Source organism: Eumetopias jubatus, unplaced genomic scaffold, assembly GCF_037043125.1.
Source record: "Eumetopias jubatus isolate StellerSeaLion01/CBP00866 unplaced genomic scaffold, mEumJub1_p1.0 scaffold_1, whole genome shotgun sequence".
In the NCBI taxonomy this organism is placed as follows: Eukaryota; Metazoa; Chordata; class Mammalia; order Carnivora; family Otariidae; genus Eumetopias; species Eumetopias jubatus.
The window spans coordinates 123862057-123883008 of NW_028274807.1; the positions used below are offsets into that span (position 1 = coordinate 123862057).

General features: G+C 37.8%; 1 protein-coding gene across 1 annotated transcript in view; it reads right to left on the reverse strand.

Moving 5' to 3' along the window:
* Nucleotides 1-20952, reverse strand: part of PCCB (propionyl-CoA carboxylase subunit beta) — a 99994-nt gene that overhangs the window by 8440 nt on the left and 70602 nt on the right. The window contains exon 10 of the mRNA XM_028099214.1: nucleotides 7350-7473. Coding sequence (XP_027955015.1) covers nucleotides 7350-7473 — 124 coding nt within the window. The remainder of the gene's footprint in view (nucleotides 1-7349; nucleotides 7474-20952) is intronic.

Below are 20952 nucleotides of genomic sequence, written 5' to 3' on the forward strand. Positions count from 1 at the left end.
GAAAAATGACTAGACAAATGGACTATTACAGCATTCAATGATCAACCACAACAAAACCTAGGAAAGAAAATATGATTTCCAGAGTTACCACAATATTCAAATGTCCAGTTTTCAACAAAAAATAATAAGGCTTACAAAGAAACAGGAAAACAGCCACTCAAACAAACAAAATAGAATCTGTCCCTGAGGAAGCCCAGACACTGAACTTACTAGACAAAGACTTTTTTTGTTTGTTTAAAATTTTTTTATTTATTTGACAGAGAGAGAGAGAGAGTGCGCACAAGTAGAGGGAGTGGCAGGCAGAGGGAGAGGAAGAAGCGGGCTCCCCCAGGGAGCAGGGAGCCTGATGTGGGGCTCAATCCAAGGACCCTGGGATCATGACCTGAGCCAAAGGCAGACAACTGACTGAGCCACCCAGGCGCCCCAAGACTTTTTTTTTTTTTTAAGATTTTATGAGAGAAAGAGAGACAGAGAACATGAGACAGCACAAGCACAAGTTGGAGGGGAGGGCAGAGAGGGAGAAGCAGGCTCCCCACAGAGCAGGGAGCCCAGCATAGGACTCAACCCCAGGACCCTGGGATCATGACCTGAGCCAAAGGCAGACACTTAACCAACTAAGCCACCCAGATGCCCCTAGACAAAGACTTTAAAATAACTGTCTTAAATATGGCCAAAGATGCAAAGAAAAACATGAACAAAGATATTTAAAAATCAGAAAACAATGTATGAACAAAATGAGAATATCAAAAGGCAAGAAATCATAAAAAGGAACCAAACAAATTCTGGGGCTGAAAACTACCATAATTGGGGGGGGGGGGTTACATTAAGGGGTTCAATAGCAGATTTGAGAAAAGAGAAGAAAGGATCAGGAAACCTGAAGATAATTTAAATTATCCAGTCTGAGCAAAAAGAAAAGAAAAAATGAAGTTAATAGAAACTAAGAGACCTATGAAATACCATCATTTGAACCAACATATGCAGCAAGGCAATACCAGAGGGAGGAGAAAGAGAAAAAAGGGACAGAGATTATTTGAAGAAATAATGTCCAGAAACTTCCCAAATTTGATGTAAAACATGAAGTGACAAATCCAAGAAACTAAGTAGAATAAACACAGCCCCCCCCAACTGAGCCACATTATCATCAAATTACTAAAAGATAAAGACAGAATCTTGAAAGTAGCAAGACAGAAGTGACTCACCATATACAAGAGATCCTCAGTAAGATTATCAATTGATTTCTGAGTAGAAAAACCATGAAGGCCAAAAGACAATGGGATGACTTAGAGCACTGAAAGAATAAAACTGTCAACCAAGAACTCCATGTTTGGCAAACTGTCCTTGAAAAATGAGGGACAAAGTAAGACATTCCAAGATCAAAGCTGAAGAGTTCATTACCACTGGGCCTCCCCTACAAGAAATGGTAAAGGGAATCCTTCAGGTTGAAATGAAAAAAATACTAGACAGTACCATACAACTGTATGAAGAAATAAAGATCTCTAGTAAAGGTAATTACATGGGGAAATGTAAAAGCCAGTATTATATATATATTTTTTTTAAGATTTTATTTATTTATTTGACACAGAGAGAGAGAGAGCAAAAACAAGCAGGGGGAGATGTAGGCAGAGGGAGAGGAAGAAGCAGGATCCCGGGAAGCAGGGAGCCCGACACAGGGCTCGATCCCAGGACCCTGAGATCAATTCCCGAGCCGAAGGCAGACACTTAACCAACTGAGCCAGTCAGGTGCCCCGTATTTTTGATTTGTAATACCATTTTTTATTTCTTATGTGATTTAAAAAACAAATGCAGCCCAGAAAGTTTTACTGGTGAACTCTACAAAACATTTAAGAAATTATACCAATTCTCTACAATCTCTCCCAGAAGACAGAATCAGAGGGAATACTTCCTAAATAATTCTATGAGGCCAGCATTACGCTATTACCAAAACCAGAAAAAGACATTACAAGAAAACTACAAACCAATGTCTCTCGTGAACACAGACGTAAGAACCCTCAACAAAATATTAGCAAATCAAATCCAGCAATGTTATAAAAGTAATTATATACTACTTCCAAGTGGGATTTATCACAGGTAGGCAGATTCAACGTTTGAAAATCAATTCATGTAATCCACTGCATCAACAGGCTGAAGAAGAAAAATCACAAGAACCTGTCAGTAGATAGAGAAAAAGCAATACGAGGACTATAAGGGCAACTTCTCAACTTGATAAAGATCATCTAACCAAAAATCTACAGCTAACATCATGCATAATGGTGAAAAACTAGAAGCTTTCCCACTATGATCAGGTACAAGGCAAAAACGCCCTCTCCACTACTTTTCAAAACTGTACTGTAAGTCCTAGCTAATCCAGTAAAACAAGAAAATATACAAAAGGTACACAGACTGGGAAGGAAGAAATCAAACTTTGTTCACAGATAACATAATAATCTATGTAGAAAATCCTAAAGAATTGGCAAAAACACTGCTGAAACTAATAAGCAATTATAACAAGGTTGCAGGATACAAAGTTAATAAAAGTTAATCACTTTCCTATATACCAGTAGTGAATTTGAAACTAAGAACACAATACCATTTACATTAGTACCCACTAACCAAAAAAGAAATAGAGGCATAAATCAAATAAAACACATTATAAGATCTGTATGAGGAAAACTATACAACTCTGATGAATAAAATGGAAGAATTAAATAAATGGAGACATATTCCATGTTTATGGATAGGAAGACTCAATATCGTCAAGAGGTCAGGTATTTCCAACTTGATCTCTAGATTTAACACTATTCCAATCAAAATCCCAACAAGTTATTTAGTGGATGTTGACAGACTGATTCTAAAGAGTATATTGAGGGGCAAAAACCTCAGAACAGCCAACACAATATTGAAGGACAAAATATAGTTGAAGGACTGACAATACCTAACTGCAAGACTTACTATAAAGCTACAGTAATCAAGATGTGTGGTACTGGTGAAGGAACAAACAAATAGATCAATGGAACAGAACAGAGAAACCAGAAATAGACCCACATAAATATAATCAACTGATCTTTGACAAAAAATAAAAATAAACAAAGGCAATACAATGGAAGAAAGATCATTTTTCAACGAATAGTGCTGGAACAACTCAACGTCCACAAGCAAAAAAATTAATCTAGACACAGACCTTACACTTCTCATGACAATTAACTCAAAATGGATCCAGAGACCTGAATATAAAACACAAAACTCTAAAACGCCTAGAAGATAACATAGGAGAAAAACAACCTTGGGTATGGTGGTATCTTTCTACCAAAGGCATGATCTATGAAAAAAATAACTGATAAGTTGACCTCATTATAATTAAAAACTTCTGCTCTGCAAATGACACTTTCTAGAGAAATGAGAATATAACCACAGTCTGGGAGAAAGTATTTGCCAAATATACATGTGATAAAGGAACTGCTATCTAATGTATACAGAAAGCTCTTAAAACTCAACAATAAGAAAACCTGATTAAGGGGAGCCTGGGTGGCTCAGTTAATCGTCTGCCTTCAGCTCGGGTCACGATCCTGGGCTCCCTGCTCAGCGGGAAGCCTGCTTCTCCCTCTCCCACTCCCCCTGCTTGTGTTCCCTCTCTCGCTGTGTATCTATCAAATAAATAAATAAAATCTTAAAAAAAAGAAAAAGAAAACCTGATTTAAAAAATGAGCTAAAGATAAAAAAAAGGGGGGGGGCTAAAGATCTGAACAGACACCTCACCAAAGGAAACAAAAACATACAGATGGCAAATGAGCACATGATAAGATGCTCCACATCATGTCATCAGGGAAATACAAATTAAAATGAGATACATCTATGAGATACATACATACATCTATGAGATATATACACATCTATGAGAATGGCCAAAATCCAGAACACTGACTGACAAGACCAAATCCTGGTGAGAATACAGAAGTACAGAAACTCCTGGTGGGTCAATGTACATTCATCAGTTGTAACAAATGTACCCTTCTGGTTCTGCATATTGATAGTGACGTAAGCTGAGCATGTGTGATAGCAGAGCATATATGGGAATTCTGTAGTTTTCACTTAAATTTTTCTGTGAAACTAAAGAGCTCAAAAAAATAAAATTTATTTTATAAAAAGTATTATATACCATGACCAAGTCGGATATACTCCAGGAATGCAGAAGCGGTTCAACATACAAAATATCAATATAACACACATTAATAGAATGAAGGACAAAAACTACACTATCATTTCAACTGTTGCAGAAAAGGAATTTGACAAAATCTATCAACCGTTCAAGATTAAAAAAAAGAAACAACACTCAGAAAACTAGGAAAGAAGGAAATTTTCTCACAACGAGTAAGGGCATTTATGAAAAACCCATAGTTAACACATTCAGTGGTGAGAGACAAAGTTCTCCCCCTAAGATCAGGAACAAAATAAGGATGCCTGCTTTCACCAATGCCATTCAACAGTGTGCTGGATATTCTAGTCAGAGTAACTAGACAAGAAAAAAATAGTCAAAGGTATCCAAATTGGAGAGAAAGTAAAAATACCTCTTTTGCAAAAAATATGATCCTATATAATATCCCAAAGAATCCACAAGAAGGCTAGTAAAGCTAATAAGCTCTGCAAAGTTGCAGGTTGCATGATCAACAAACAAAAATCAGTTGTGTAGTTGTCTTTCTAATAACGAACAATCCAAAAAGGAAATCGAGAAAGGAATTCCATTTATAATAGTATCTAAGAGAATAAAACAGGTAAGAGTAAATTTAACCAAGAGGTGAAAGACTTGTACACTAAAGACTACAAAACATTACTGAAAGAAATAAAAGACCAAAATAAATGGAAAGATACCCTATGCTCACAGGTCGAAACATCTTACTACATTAAGTGATCTGAAGATTCAATGCAATCTCTATCAAAATTCCAACATCCTTGTTTTGCAGAAATCTAAAAGCCAATCTTCAAATTCATATGGAACTCCAAAGATCCCAAAAAGCCAAACCAATCTTTAAAAACAACTTGAGAAGACTCACAGTTCTCAATATTAAAACCTACTACAAAAAACTACAGTAATGAAAACCAGCATGTGGATAAACCTAACTAGACCAATTAAATAGTATTAAAGAGTCCAGGAAAAAACCCACACATGTACAGCCCACTGATTTTTGACAAGGACACCAAGGTATTCAATAGGGAAGAACAATCTGTTCAACAAATGGATGCTGGGATAACTGGATTTCTACATGCAAAAGAATAAAGTTGGATCCTTAACTCACATCATATGTAAAAATTTACTCAAAATTGATCAAACCAAAATGTAAAAGCTAAAAGCATAAAATTCCTAAAAGAAAACATAGGGAGAAAGCTTCATGAGACTGGACTTATCAACAGGTACCCTGACAAGCACAAACAACAACAAAGATATATTGGACTTCATAAAATTTTAAAATTTTTGTACACCAAATGACATTATCAAGAAAGTGAAAAGACAACCTACAGAATGGGAGGAAATATTTGCAAATCATATAGCTGATAAGGCTTTAATATCCAAAATATAAAGCACTCCAACAATTCAACAAGAAACAAATAATTAAAAATGCACAAAGGAGGGGCGCCTGGGTGGCTCAGTCGGTTAGGCAGCTGCCTTCGGCTCAGGTCATGATCCCAGGGTCCTGGGATCAAGCCCGTCAGGCTCCTTGCTCAGCAGGGAGCCTGCTTCTCCCTCTCCCTCGGTCACTCCCCCTGCTTGGGCTCGCTCTCTCTCATTCTCTCTCTGTCAAATAAAAAAAATTAAAAATGCACAAAGGAATCTAATAGATATTTCTCCAAAGAAGATCTACAAATGGCCAATAAGCACATGAAAAGATGCTCAACATCACTAATCATTAGGGAAATTTAAATGAAAATTACCCATTAGGATAGCTGTTTATCAAAACATAGCAGAAATTAACAAGTGCTGGAGACAGTGAGACGTAACTGGAACCCCGTGCAGTGAAAATGTAAAACAGCGCAGCCACTGTGGAAAACAGTATGGTGTTTCCTCAAAGCAAACATAAAATTACCATATGACTCAATAATTCCACTCCTAGGTGTATACCCAAAAGAACTGAAAACGGGGATTCAGATAGATACTTGCATACCGATGTTTATTGCGGCATTAGTCACAACAGCCAAAAGCTGGAAACAAACCATGTGTCCATCACAGATCAATGTGGTATACATGTACAATGGAATATTACTTAGCTGTGAAAAGTTAAAGTTCTGATACATGCTACCACATTGATGAACCTTGAAAACATTATGCTAAGTAAAATAAATTAGACTCAAGAAGACAACTACATGATCCCACTTACACGGGATACCTAGAATAGGTAAATTCACAGGGAGGAGATTTACAACAACATCTATCGGAGCTTCTTCTCTGGCGATGGAGGGCTCCTCTGAGGAAAAGGTATTATCAAGGTGTGTGGGTAAGGTGGAAAGGGAGTCTTTTTCTACTTGAAAAATTTCTGGAAGATAGTGGTAATGGCTGCAAACAGTGTGAATGTAGTTAATGCCACTACATTATACCCTTAAAAATGGTTAAAAAGGCAAACTTCATGTTATTTATACACACACACATATATATGTTTTTACCGTGATAAAAAATATTGCAAAAAAAAAAAAAAAAAACTTTTTTCTAAAGACAAGGTAAAACTGCCATGACAGAAACAAAAGATGAAGCTGGGCCAATAAGGGAGGGCGTATTTCTCCTACACAGGGATTCAAAACAAACCTAAGAAGGAAAATAGGAGAAAAGCAGTGTCTACAGTCCCCATGCCACACTTCCAACTGTACCCAGAGCACAGCCATGGATGAGTCCCCATGACCTGGCTGGCCGTAGCTCAGCTCTGGCCATCTCCCCAGAAGACTGTGGGGCACAGACACGGGAAGATGCTGTTAACTCATCACCCACCAACTGTGTCCCGGACACCCCTGAAGACACTGGAGATAAAATGATGGCTAGGACACCCTGCCCTCATGGAGCTTATAGTTTAGTGGGTGAGACATAAATCTAACCAGCGGGAGACAGAAAGCAGACCTCTGAAAAAGTAAAGACCTTCTGAACTCGAAAAAAGAAAGTTATCTATAAACCTTAAAAAAATTAAAGTATAAAAGAAGCATTTTGAGATATGAACATTAGAAGAGAAAAGAGCTTTTATAACAACATCTATTGGAGTTTCTTCTCTGGCCATGGAGGGCTCCTCTGAGGAAAAGGCAGAAGGCTGACACTGTGAGCCCAGGCAGCCCCGGCCCCCAGCCGCCACCCGAGGTTGGTGAGAGCCTCTCCTGCCTACCTGAGGCCACCTTAGGTTGGTTGCCAACAATTCCAACGGTCCTCCCATTCATTCTTGCAAAACCAACAACGATGTTCTTGGCATAATTGGGCATGATCTCAAAAAATTCTCGCTCATCAATAACCTGCAGGGATAAATTTACACCTGAGCTCAAAATGATAAAGAACCAGATACAGCTACATTACAGAATGACAGAGCTGGAGAGCCCCCACCCACCACATGGTCTGCAAGGATGCAGGCATAGCAGTGCCTCCTCCCTCCTGGGGAGGAGAAACCAGTGCACCCTTTTTAAAGGTTCTATTTGAATTTGGCATCATTTTACTCTTTTAACCTTATTTTGAAATCATTTCAAACTTACATAAAAATTTCCAGAACAGTAAAAAAAGTATATCTCCATTTAACATTTTACCACATACATTTTACCGTTCCTTCTCTATCCCCACCTACATCTCCTCTATTTATTTATATACATATAAGTAAATTTATATATACACATATATATTTTTCTCTCTCTACTACATATGTAGATATGTACGTCTATGTGCACAATTTTTCTCCTGAACTATTTGAGAGTAAGTTACAGACAAGATACCTCTTTACTTCTAAGTACCTCAGTATGTACCTTCTAAGAACAAGAACATTATCATATAACTGCAGTGAGATTGTCAAAATCAGGAAACTAATACTACTAGCTACTATAAAACCTTGTTCAAATATTGCCAGTTATTCCAATAACACTCTTTATAGCAACAAAAATCTGGCTCTAGAATCTAACCCAAGAGCAGCAGTTGCTTCTAGTAGTCACATCACTTAACCTGCTCTAACTCCCCCCCGCTTCAGTCCTTTTCTTCATGATCAAGACATCTTTGAAGACCACAGACTGGTCATTTGGTTATTTGCCTTCCATTTGGGTTTAATGTTTCTTCATATTTAATGTCAGGGTAAGCATTTTTGGCAGAGTATCACAGAAGTGACCCTCTCAGTAAATCACATCAAAAGGCACATAATGGGGGCATCTGGGTGGCTCAGTTTAGTGTCTGACTCTTGATCTCATCTCAGGTCTTGAACTCAGGATCATGGATTCAAGCCCGGTGTTGGGCTCCACGCCGAGCATGAAGCCTACTTAAAAAAAGGGGAGGGGGAGCACATAATGTCAATTTGGCCATTAATGGTGGTGATATATGCAGGTTTCTCCCCTGTAAAATAAGTATACTGTGGGGAAATACTTAGAAATTATGTAAAAATCCTATTTTTCATCAAACTTTCACCCACTAGCCTTAGCATTCATGATTCTTACCTGACCCAATTATTGCCATGATAGCTGCCGAACAGGGATTTCCCTCACCCCATTTATTAGCTAGCATTATACTGTAAGAGAGCTTTCTTGTCTTTCCCATTTATTTACATCATCCACAAGTATGAATTTAGGAATTCTTGTTTTATTATGTGGATTGTAATCTTTGCCATCATTATTTTATGTTTAAATTGCCCCATATTTGCCAGTGAGAGCTCATTCAAGGGGGGGTCCTGTGCCATTTGATGTTTTTCCATCCCTCTTTGAGCAACTATGTTACATTCTGGAATGACCTTACTTTCAGGTTCATCTTGTACTTTTTCTTGGCCCAAGCCCAGAATCAGCCATTTCTCCAAAGGGTTCAGATTCCTTGGGGGAGGTGGGGGGTAGGCGCACGTAAGCTTGCTTCTAAAAAGCTGTCCTAGAGGACAGAGCTAGGAAATCCACAGATACACACACACCCATTTCTAAAAGTAGTATGAAAACACTGAGTTCATATTAATAACTCTAATTCTAATCCAATTCAACCACGGGATTCATTCTAATTTTCCCCTTACCATATTCAGAACTCCTTTCTTCTACAGTAGATATTGGACTCCCGTTATCCTCAAAGTGAACTTATTTAATCCTTAAATACAGAGTAACTGGTTTCAGAAAACCCCCTATAACTGCAAACAAAACAAAAACTAAAATTCAGTACTGCTTTACAACTATTTGTCGCTGGACTAAAGGTATATAGTCAAAATACTGTCTTCAAAAGTTATTCATTTGAAACACAGGTTCATTTGATTTTATTTCATCTTAAAGGTTTTCCCTCAGTCTTGATTTTCTTTAACATGTAAACATTAACATAGATTAATGTCACTCCCTTCCACCCTAATTCTACTCACCCTGTCATTAATTTCATTTTCTGATTTATCTCTCGTGTATATTACAGAAATGAGTAGATACATGTATACCTTTTTAATTCCCCCTTCTGTCTAAGAAGGAAAGTAACTTACTACAAATACTCTTTAGCACTTCGGATTTCTTCACTTAACAATATATCCTGAGAATCGCTTCCTATCAGTTCATAGAGATCACACTCACTCTTCCTGCCTAGGACTCTACTGTGTGGAGGGACCAAAGTTTACTCAACTAATCTCCCATGTGTTGTTTACATTAAATTCAGGCTGCCTACATTATTTTTTAACACAACAGTAGTAATCTTGTACATCTATAATTTTGGAATATGAGAAGTATATCTTCAGTGTAAATACCTGAAAGGTGCACTGCTGGGTTCACATGTAAATAATACCCACTTAGTCTTAGAAATTACCATATGCCCTTCCCAGCAATTTATGAGACAGTCTGCTTTGCCAGACTTACCAATGGAAAATGTTTTCAAGTTGTTAATTTTTTGCCAATCTGCCAGATGAGAAATGATAACTCAGTGTAATTTTAATTTGCATTTCTAACATAATGAGTCAAGTGGAAAATCTTTCCATATGTTTAAAGTCCATTTTATATATATTTTTGTGAGCTATCCATGGTTTCTGCCTGTTTTTCTATAAATTTTGGTCTTTACTTCTACAATTTTTAAGTTTTTTTAACATATTAAGGATATTAGTCTTTTTTGTCTTTTTTTTTTTTTTTTCAGATTTATTTGAGAGGCAAGATGGTGGAGGCGTAGGAGACCTAAATTTCATCTGGTCCCAGGAATTCAGCTAGATAGGTATCAAACCATTCTGAACACCTACGAACTCAACAGGAGATTGAAGAAAAGAATAGTAGCAACTCTCTGAACAGAAAAGTCATCACACTGTAGAAGCAGGGACCCAACAAGTGGCAGATCCGGGGAGACTCCCCTTCCTCCCCTAGGAGTGGCGCCACAGGAGCACACCGCAGAGATCTGCTGGGTTTTAAGACTCCACACAGGATCGTGTGCCAGAGATAGAAATGCTGGGTCACAGGCCGGGTGAGCATGGAGTCACAGAAAGGGGGTGCCTGAGTGCAGAGCTCCAAGATATCGGAGGGGGACAGCCGGCTGCAAAGATGGAGCCGAAGAGTGGGCTCTCAGCTCGGGGTTGCCATAACCCGTGATGCATGGCACAGTCAGGCCACTGCTCCCCCAGCAGGGACCCAACAAGCGGCAGATCCAGGGAGAATCCCCTTCCTCCCCTGGGAGAAGCAGCACGGGAGCGCACTGCAGGGATCTGCTGGGTTTGGAGACTCCACACGAGGTCGGGTGCCAGAGATAGAAACGCTCGGTCACAGGCCAGGTGAGCACAGAGTGTGGCCGGAGACCAGGGAGACAGGAGTGATTGACCACTTTTCTCTGGGGGCTCACTGAGGAGTGGGGCCCCAAGTTCTTGGCTCCTCCGGGGCGGAGACTGGGAGGCCACTACTTTCACTCTCGTCCTCCAAAGCTGAATGGAAAGCTTGCAGGGAACAAAAGCACCGGAGAGCAAACCTGAGCAGATTACTTAGCGGGCAATTCCGCCTCCGACAAAGACATTTAAGAACCACAGCAACAGGCCTCTCCCCCAGAAGATCAGCAAGAACAGCCAGCCAAGACCAAGTTTACCGATCAATGAGAATGGCACAACGCCAGCGCTAGGCGAATACAACACATAGAATTCATGGCCTTTTTCCCCATGATTCTTCAACCTTTCCCAAAGCTAATTTTTAAAATTTTTTTTTAATTTTTCTTTTTCTCTTTTTCAACCGACATCTTATCAATCTCTTTTATTTTAATCTTTTTTATTTTTCATTTTTAGAGTCATATTCTATCCCTTCAGAGTAGTTACCCTTATTTTTGGTATATATTTATAAGTTGTTCCCTAATCTTTAAAATTTTGGGATACAGTTTCTTCTAACAGTTCAAAATATACCCTAAATCTCTAGTGTATGGCTTTGTTCTAGTCTCCTGCCTGATCACATTCTCTCCCCTTTTTTTTCTTTTTAATTTCTCTTCATTTTCAACCACCATCTTATCAATTCCTTTTATAAAATCTTTTATAATATTCATGCTTACAGTCATATTCTATCCCTTCATTGCATTTACCCTTATTTTTGTACATATAAGTTTTTCATTCTTTAAAATATTAGGAAGGCAGTTTCTTCTAACAGACCAAAATACACCCAAAATCTAGTGTGTGGCACTGATCTATTCACCAGCCTGATCATACTTGATCATATTCTTTTTTTTTCTTTTTCCCTTTCTTTCCCTTTCTTTTCCTCCCAATTTTGAATCTCTTCTGATTTGTTTAGTGTATATTTTTCTAGGTTCATTGTTATCTGGTTAGCATTTTGTTCTCTCATTCATCTATTCTACTCTGGACAAAATGACAAGAGGGAAAAACTCACCTCAAAAAAAAAGAAGAAGAGGCAGGACTGACTGCCAGGGACCTAATCAATACATTAGTAAGATGTCGGAACTAGAGTTCAGAATGACGATTATAAAGATACTAACTGGGCTTGAAAAAAGCATGGAAGATACCAGAAAATCACTTTCTGGAGAAATAAAAGAACTAAAATCTAACCAAGTCGAAATCAAAAAGGCTATTAATGAGGTGCAATCAAAAATGGAGGCTCTAACTGCTAGGATAAATGAAGTAGAAGAGACAATTAGTGATATAGAAGACCAAACAGAGATCAAAAAAGCTGAGAAAAAGAGAGATAATCAACTACTGGATCACGAGGGCAGAATTCGAGAAATAAGTGATACCATAAGATGAAACATTAGAATAATTGGGATCCCAGAAGAAGAAGAAAGAAAGAGGGGCAGGAGGTATATTGGAGCAAATTATAGCAGAGAACTTCCCTAATTTGGGGAAGGAAACAGGCATCAAACTCCAGGAGGCACACAGAACCCCCCTCAAAATCAATAAAAGTAGGTCAAAACCCCGACATCCAATAGTAAAACAAATCTCAGAGACAAAGAGAAAATCCTGAAAGCAACTCAGGACAAGAGGTCTGTAATGTACAATGGTAGAAACATTAGATTGGCAGCAGACCTATCCACAGAGACCTGGCAGGCCAGAAAGGACTGGCATGATATATTCAGAGCACTAAATGAGAAAAATATGCAGCCAAGAATACTATATCCAGCTAGGCTGTCATTGAAAATAGAAGGAGATATAAAAAGCTTCCAGGACAAACAAAAACTAAAAGAATTTGCAAACACAAAACCAGCCCTACAAGAAACATTGAAAGGGGTCCTGTAAGCAAAGAGAGAGCCTAAAAGCAACACAGACCAGAAAGGAACAGAGACAATATACAGTAACAGCCACCTTACAGGCAATACAGTGGCACTAAATTCGTATCTTTCAATAGTTACCCTGAATGTAAATGCGCTAAATGCCCCAAGCAAAAGACATAGGCTATCAGATTGGATAAAAAAACAAGACCCTTCGATATGCTGCCTGCAAGAGACTCATTTTAGACCCAAAGACACTTCCAGATTGAAAGTGAGGGGGTGGAAAACCATTTATCATGCAAATGGACATAAAAGAAAGCTGGGGAGGCAATCCTTAGATCAGACAAATTAGATTTTAAAACAAAGACTGTAATAAGAGATGAGGAAGGACACTATATCCTACTTAAAAGGTCTATCCAACAAGAAGATCTAACAATTGTAAATATCTATGCCCCTAACATGGGAGCGGCCAATTATATAAGCCAATTAATAACAAAAGCAAAGAAACACATTGACAACGATACAATAATAGTGGGGGACTTTAACACCCCCGACTGAAATGGACAGATCATCGAAGCAAAAGATCAACAAGGAAATAAAGCCTTTAAATGAAACACTGGACCAAATGGACTTCACAGACATATTCAGAACATTCCATCCCAAAGCAACGGAATACACATTCTTCTCTAGTGCCCATGGAACATTCTCCAGAATAGATCACATCCTAGGTCACAAATCAGGTCTCAACCGGTACCAAAAGATTGGGATCATTCCCTGCATATTTTCAGACCACAATGCTTTGAAACTACAACTCAATCACAAGAGGAAAGTCGGAAAGAACTCAAATACATGGAGGCTAAAGAGCATGCTACTAAAGAATGAATGGCTCAACCAGGAAATTAAGAAGTAAAAAAATTCATGGAAACCAATGAAAATGAAAACACAGCTGTTCAAAATCTTTGGGATGCAGCAAAGGCAATCCTAACAGGAAAGTATATAGCAATACAAGCCTTTCTCAAGAAACAAGAAAGGTCTCAAATACACAACCTAACCCTACACCTAAAAGAGTTAGAGAAAAAACAGCAAATAAAGCCTAAACCCAGCAAGAGAAGAGAAATAATAAAGATCAGAGCAGAAATCAATGAAAGAGAAACCAAAAGAACAGTAGAACAGATCAACGAAAATAGGAGCTGGTTCTTTGAAAGAATTAACAAGATTGATAAACCCCTGGCCAGACTTATCAAAAAGAAAATAGAAATGACCCAAATCAACAAAATATGAATGAAAGAGGAGAGATCACAACCAACACCAAAGAAATACAAACAATTATAAGAACATATTATAAGCAACTATATGTCAGCATATCAATCTGGAAGAAATGGACACATTCCTAGAGATGTATAAACTACCAAAACGGAAACAGGAAGAAATAGAAAACCTGAACAGACCTATAAGCCCACGAAGGAAATTGAAGCAGTCATCAAAAATCTCCCAACAAACAAAAGCCCAGGGCCAGATGGCTTCCCAAGGGAATTCTACCAAACATTTAAAGAAGAATTAATACCTATCGTTCTAAAACTGTTCCAAAAAATAGAAATGGAAGGGAAACTTCCAAACTCATTTTACAAGGCCAGCATTACCTTGATCCCAAAACCAGACAAAGACCCCATCAAAAAGGAGAATTACAGACCAATATCCCTGATGAACACGGATGCAAAAATTCTCACCAAAATACTAGCCAATAGGATCCAACAGTACACTAAAAGGATTATTCACCACGACCAAGTGGGACTTATTCCTGAGCTGCAAGGCTGGTTCAACATCTGCAAATCAATCAATGTGATACAACACATTAATAAAAGAAAGAAAAAGAACCATATGATCCTCTCAACAGATGCAGAAAAAGCATTTCACAAAGTACAGAACCCTTTTTTTTTTTTTTAAGATTTTTATTTATTTATTTGAGAGAGAGAATGAGATAGAGAGAGAGAGAGCATGAGAGGGGGGAGGGCCCGAGGGAGAAGCAGACTCCCCGCTGAGCAGGGAGCCCGATGCGGGACTCGATCCCGGGACTCCAGGATCATGACCTGAGCCGAAGGCAGTCGCCTAACCAACTGAGCCACCCAGGCGCCCCAGAACCCTTTCTTGATTAAAACTCTTCAGAGTACATGGGAGCCTGGGTGGCTGTCGGTTAAGCAACTGCCTTCAGCTCAGGTCATGATCCTGGAGTCCTGGGATTGAGTCCCGCATCAGACTCCCCACTCGGCGGAGAGTCTGCTTCTCCCTCTGACCCTCTCCCTTCTCGTGCTCTGTCTCATTCTTTCTCTCTCAAATAAATAAAATCTTTAAAAAAAAAAACTCTTCAGAGTGTAGGGAGGGAGGGTACATACCTCAATATCATAAAAGTCATCTATGTAAAACCCACAGCAAATATCATCTCAATGGGGAAAAACTGAGAGCTTTCCCCCTAAGGTCAGGAACGTGGCAGGGATGTCCACTATCACCACTGCTATTCAACACAGTACTAGAATTCCTAGCCTCAGCAATCAGACAACAAAAAGAAACAAAAGGTATCCGAATTGGCAAAGAAGAAGTCAAACTCTCACTCTTTGCAGACGATAGGATACTTTATGTGCAAAAGCCAAAAGACTCCACCCCAAAACTGCTAGAACTCATACAGGAATTCAGTAAAGTGGCAGGATATAAAATCAATCCACAGAAATCAGATGCATTTCTATACAACAACCAGACAGCACAAAGAGAAATTAAGGAGTCGATCCCATTTACAATTGCACCAAAAACTGTAAGATACCTAGGAATAAACCTAACCAAAGAGGCAAAGAATCTGTACTCAGAAAACTATAGAATACTCATGAAAAAAGTTGAGGAAGACACAAAGAAATGGAAAAACATTCCATGCTCATGGATTGAAAGAACAAATATTGTGAAGATGTCAATACTACCTAGAGCAATCTACACATTTAATGCAATCCCTATCAAAATACCATCAACTTTTTTCAAAGAAATGGAACAAATAATCCTAAAATTTGCATGGAACCAGAAAACACCCTGAATAGCTAAAGGAATGTTGAAAAAGAAGAGCAAAGCCAGTGGCATCACAATTCCAGACTTCAAGGTCTATTACAAAGCTGTAATCATCAAAACAGTATGGTACTGGCACAAAAACAGACACACAGATCAGTGGAACAGAATAGAGAGCCCAGAAATGGATTCTCAACTCTATGGTCAACTCATCTTTGACAAAGCAGGAAAGAACGTCCAATGGAAAAAAGACAGGCTCTTCAACAAATGGTGTTGGGAAAATTGGACAGCCACATGCAGAAGAATGAAACTGGACCATTTCCTTACACCACACACAAAAATAGACTCCAGATGGTTGAAAGACCTAAACGTGAGACAGGAGTCCATCAACATCCTAAAGGAGAACACAGGTAGCAACCTCTTCAACCTCAGCCGCAGCAACTTCTTCCTAGAAACATCATCAAAGGCAAGGGAAGCAAGGGCAAAAATGAACTCTTGGGACTTCATCAAGATAAAAAGCTTTTGCACAGCAAAGGAAACAGTTCACAAAACCAAAAGACCACCAACAGAATGGGAGAAGATATTTGCAAATGACATATCAGATATAGAGCCAGTATCCAAAATCTATAAAGAACTTATCAAACTCAACACCCAAAGAACAAAGAATCCAATCAAGAAATGGGCAGAAGACATGAACAGACATTTTTCCAAAGACATCCAAATGGCCAACAGACACATGAAAGAGTGCTCAACATCGCTCGGCATCAGGGAAATCCAAATCAAAACCTCAATGTGATACCACCTTACACCAGTCAGAATGGCTAAAATTAACAAGTCAGGAAATGACAGATGTTGACGAGGATGTGGAGAAAGGGGAACCCTCCTACACTGTGGGTGGGAATGCAAGCTGGTGCAGCCACTCTAAAACAGTATGGAGGTTCCTCAAAAAGTTGAAAATAGAGCTATCCTATGACCCAGCAATTGCACTACTGGGTATTTACCCCAAAAATACAAATGTAGGGATCCAAAGGGGCATATGCACCCCAGTGTTTATAGAAGCAATGTCCACAATAGCCAAACTATGGAAAGAGCCAAGATATCCATCGACAGATGAATGGATAAAGAAGATATGGTGTGTGTGTGTGTGTGTGTGTGTGTGTGTGTGTGTGTGTGTAATGGAATATTATGCAGCCATCAAAAAAAAAGAAAGAAATCTTGCCTTCTAAATAGGACTTCTAAAAGTTCCAATTTTGTGCTCCACTGCTCTATCACTTACCAGTAGCTGGCTGCGGAGGCTCCCTTCCCCCAAGGTCTATCTTCCCGAATATCACCTCGGATTCACTTCTCTGCACATCCTACCTTCCAGAAAGTGGTGACTTTTCTGTTCATAGAGTTGCTATTCTTTTCTTCAATCTCCTGTTGAGTCTGTAGGTATTCAGAATGGTTTGATACCTATCTAGCTGAATTCCTGGGACCAGACGAAATTTAGGTCTCCTACTCGTCTGCCATCTTGCCCACTTCAATAACCATATTTTCTCATTTCAATCAAGAATAGATTTTCAAGTGAAACCATGCTTTAGTTTCTGTTGCTATAAATTTATAGTTTTGATCAGTGTTTGTGATATTTTCACTTTATGGAATTTAACAATGCTCTCTTTCTGGCCTAATATGTAATCAACTTTTGTGAATGTTCCATGCATACTGGAAGTGGTAATTTAATGCCTATTACAAGGCTGTAAAGTCTGAAATAGATCCCGAAGATCCACCTATTAGTGTGACTGAGATCTCGTATATCTTTATTTTTTCATCCATTTGACCTGCCTTGTATTAATTATGTGTTTAAGTCAAATATTTGTTTCTACCTGTGGCTCCTTGGATTTCCCATAGTTTCTGCTTTATACATGGTTTTATCATTTGTGACAGATTTTTTTTTTAATCACCAGTATGAATTGTGGCTTTTACCATGTGAAAATGTCTTTCCTTGCCATAATTAAAACTTCAATTTTATGTCACCCAATATTAGGATCACAAACACAGCTATGTTGTTTGTCTCTGGTATACCTCTTGCCCATCCCTTATTTTTAACTTTTCTGAATCATTTTAAGTGTCTCCTATATACCACATATAATTGGTCTTGCTTTATGAGACAAATTAAACCTCTTTTTCTTTTAATAAAGGAGGTAAGTGAGTTTAATAAGCTAATCCATTCATATTTATTCACATAAAAGACATTTGGTTTTTACTCTTTATAATTACTCTCTATGAATCATGTTGTATTTGCTGTTTGTGTGTTTATACTGTTATTTGCGGATTCATATTTTTGATCTAGTGGGTACTTTTGCAATCATACCTATTTAATAAGCCTTCATCTGTTTATTATTTCCTGTTTTATTAACTGGGTTGCCTATTTGTAATAGTATCTGTTGACTCAACAATCAGTGAACTTATGCTGCTATACTCTTTCTTCTTCCTTCTCCCATTTTTTCAGTTGCGTTTTTTCTGCAACTAAAACATATCATTTATACATTGTCCTCCATCCTCATTTCCAGCCCTGCTTTAGTCTTAGAATTATAATTAAATAAGCACCATCAATTCTTACATCAAAATTTCTCCTTGAAAACCTCTTACTTGGATGAAACTCATCTGCTAGAAGATTTCTCAAGAAAAGCTCGGGAAGACAGTATTCCCTGAGTTCTTAAATAGTTAAAACTGGTTTTCTCTAGTCTTAATGTATGAACATCAGGTTGGCCAGATATAAAATCTTTAGTCTCATAATCTCTCCTCCAGTCTCCTGAAAGTGCTTTTCCATTGTTGCCTTGTTTTATGTTTTGCTTTTAAGAAGTCCAATGCTACTCAGTCTCTCATCTTTTTAAGGTATAGGAAATTTTTGCCTCCAAGTCCTGAAGATTTTTTACTCTAAAAATCTAATAATCACTCTTGGATATTTACTCAAGTTTGATCACTCCAGCTTAATTTTTCCAGGTGCTCAGTGGGCTTTTTCATTAGGTAGCTCTAGGTCTTATTTAAATGTGTTTTCTTAGAACACAGTTTTAAACATTAATTCAGGTCTTGATTTTTCTTCCTCAGACATTCCAATTACATCTATGTTCACTCTTTGCTTATCATCTACTTAAATCACTTTACCTTTTTATCTTCAATTTCTTGGTTTTTCCACTCTTCTTCAGTGTTCCTTATTAAATTTCATTCAAGTGAATTCTCCCTAAAACACTTTCTAATTCTGTCTTCATGTCTGATAAACAATTTTGGGTCCCCCCCCCCATTTTAATTCAATCAGCTCTTACTTCTATTTCATGTCAATTTTTTCATGAGTTTCTAAGTTTATGATTTTCAAAATCTCAAATATTTACTTGAAGCTACTGAACTCAGACTGCAGTATAATCATGTACTTCATGATTGACTTTATAGCAAAGGGTGTTTTCTCAATTAAAGTTTTTTATTCTCATTTTTTATTTTAAAAAGCTTTATATAAACTACTTGTATCTGTGCATTTTGTTCACAGAGTTGGCAGTGGGATGGCAAACATGACTCCCAGTTCAAGAGCCCCCTTGTCTGTCAGTACAGCAAAATGCCATTTAGTTAATACACATCTTGATTTTAGGGAGGGGTAATGAAAGGGGTAATAGCTCCTTCAATATTTGTGGTTTTTATCTTGTAGACATACATCTACCTTGCTTCATTTTTCCTTCACTTCACAATTTCCAAAAATGCCTTTCCTTTCCTTCTAATAGGTCTTCCCCAGAAGCAATGCCCTTCCATGACTGCCTTCTTTATTCCTGTGTGCATGTTTAAGTTCCTCCCCTGAAGTCATTGCTGACCTAACAGGACTCTTTTACAGTATTTTCACTCTTATAGTGAACTTCCTCTTCCTTAGAGTAATTTTACCTAAATTCCCTTCTCTTTCTTCTGTGCAGTTTCTCAACACTCCAACTCTCCACAGAGACTTGTAGTGGGAACTCAAGAAACAGACCAATTAGAAATTGGAGTTGTTCTTATTGTTAATTGAAGTTTGTAGTTTCCTGTCTCTGGGCTATATTAAAGCCATGAATATGATAGTTTTAATTGTTGTTCTTATTAACCTATACAGTTCTTGAAGCATATGTAAGAGTTCTGGACTTAGGAGACCACCACTAAGCTTGACTATCCAGAAAGCTCTCTTTTTTAAAATTTTAAATATTAATACGGACCAAATTCCATTGCTGGGTTCCAATCTAATGAATATACTCATAAAAATATACTAATATACACACAGATGTTTATTGCAGTACTGCTTGTAAGAGCAAAACCTAGAGGACCTAAATGTCCAACAGCAGGGCAATGTTCCATCCATAAAATGGAATACTATATAGTCATTACAATAAATGAGGTAAATCTGTATGATAGAGAAAGAAAGTGAAAAAGAGCAAAGTGTGAAAGTGTATAATACAATGTTTTTTGAATTAGAAGTAAATATATGGATATATCATTTGGCATGTAATAAATTTTTTTGGAAAAACAGACACAAAACTTAATAGTGCTTACCTCTGGGAAAGAAGACTGGTATGAAGATTAATTTAATTTTAATTAATTTAATTAAATTAATTAAGGAAGGAAAAGATGTGCATTTCATTTTACATGTCTCTGTAATTAAGGTTTTCCTATGTACATGTTACTTGCTTGATTTTTAAAGCATTAAGAGTGTAGCAGAGTCTGCTAAGTATTGATCTAAAATCCAACTTCCATTTCTACCACTGTAACAGAAATGATGGGCAAATGGCCACATTTTCCCAGCGTCCCTTGCAATTAGATGTGACTATTTGTGTTCTCTACAATGGACTTAATTACAATATCACAAATGAAAAAAAAACAAAATATATGTATTAAACTACTAGCTCAAAAGTTTGGGGGGGTAGGAGATAAACTGAAAGAAAAAAGAATATAAAAGCAGATAATAAAGCCTTAAAAAAGAAACAGAAAAATTAAAATTAAAAAGTTATTCTCTGAAATAGATTAACAGAATAGATAAACTACTAGGTAACCTATCAGGAAAACATAAAACAAGTTCCAGTCCAAAATGGCAATGCAGGAAG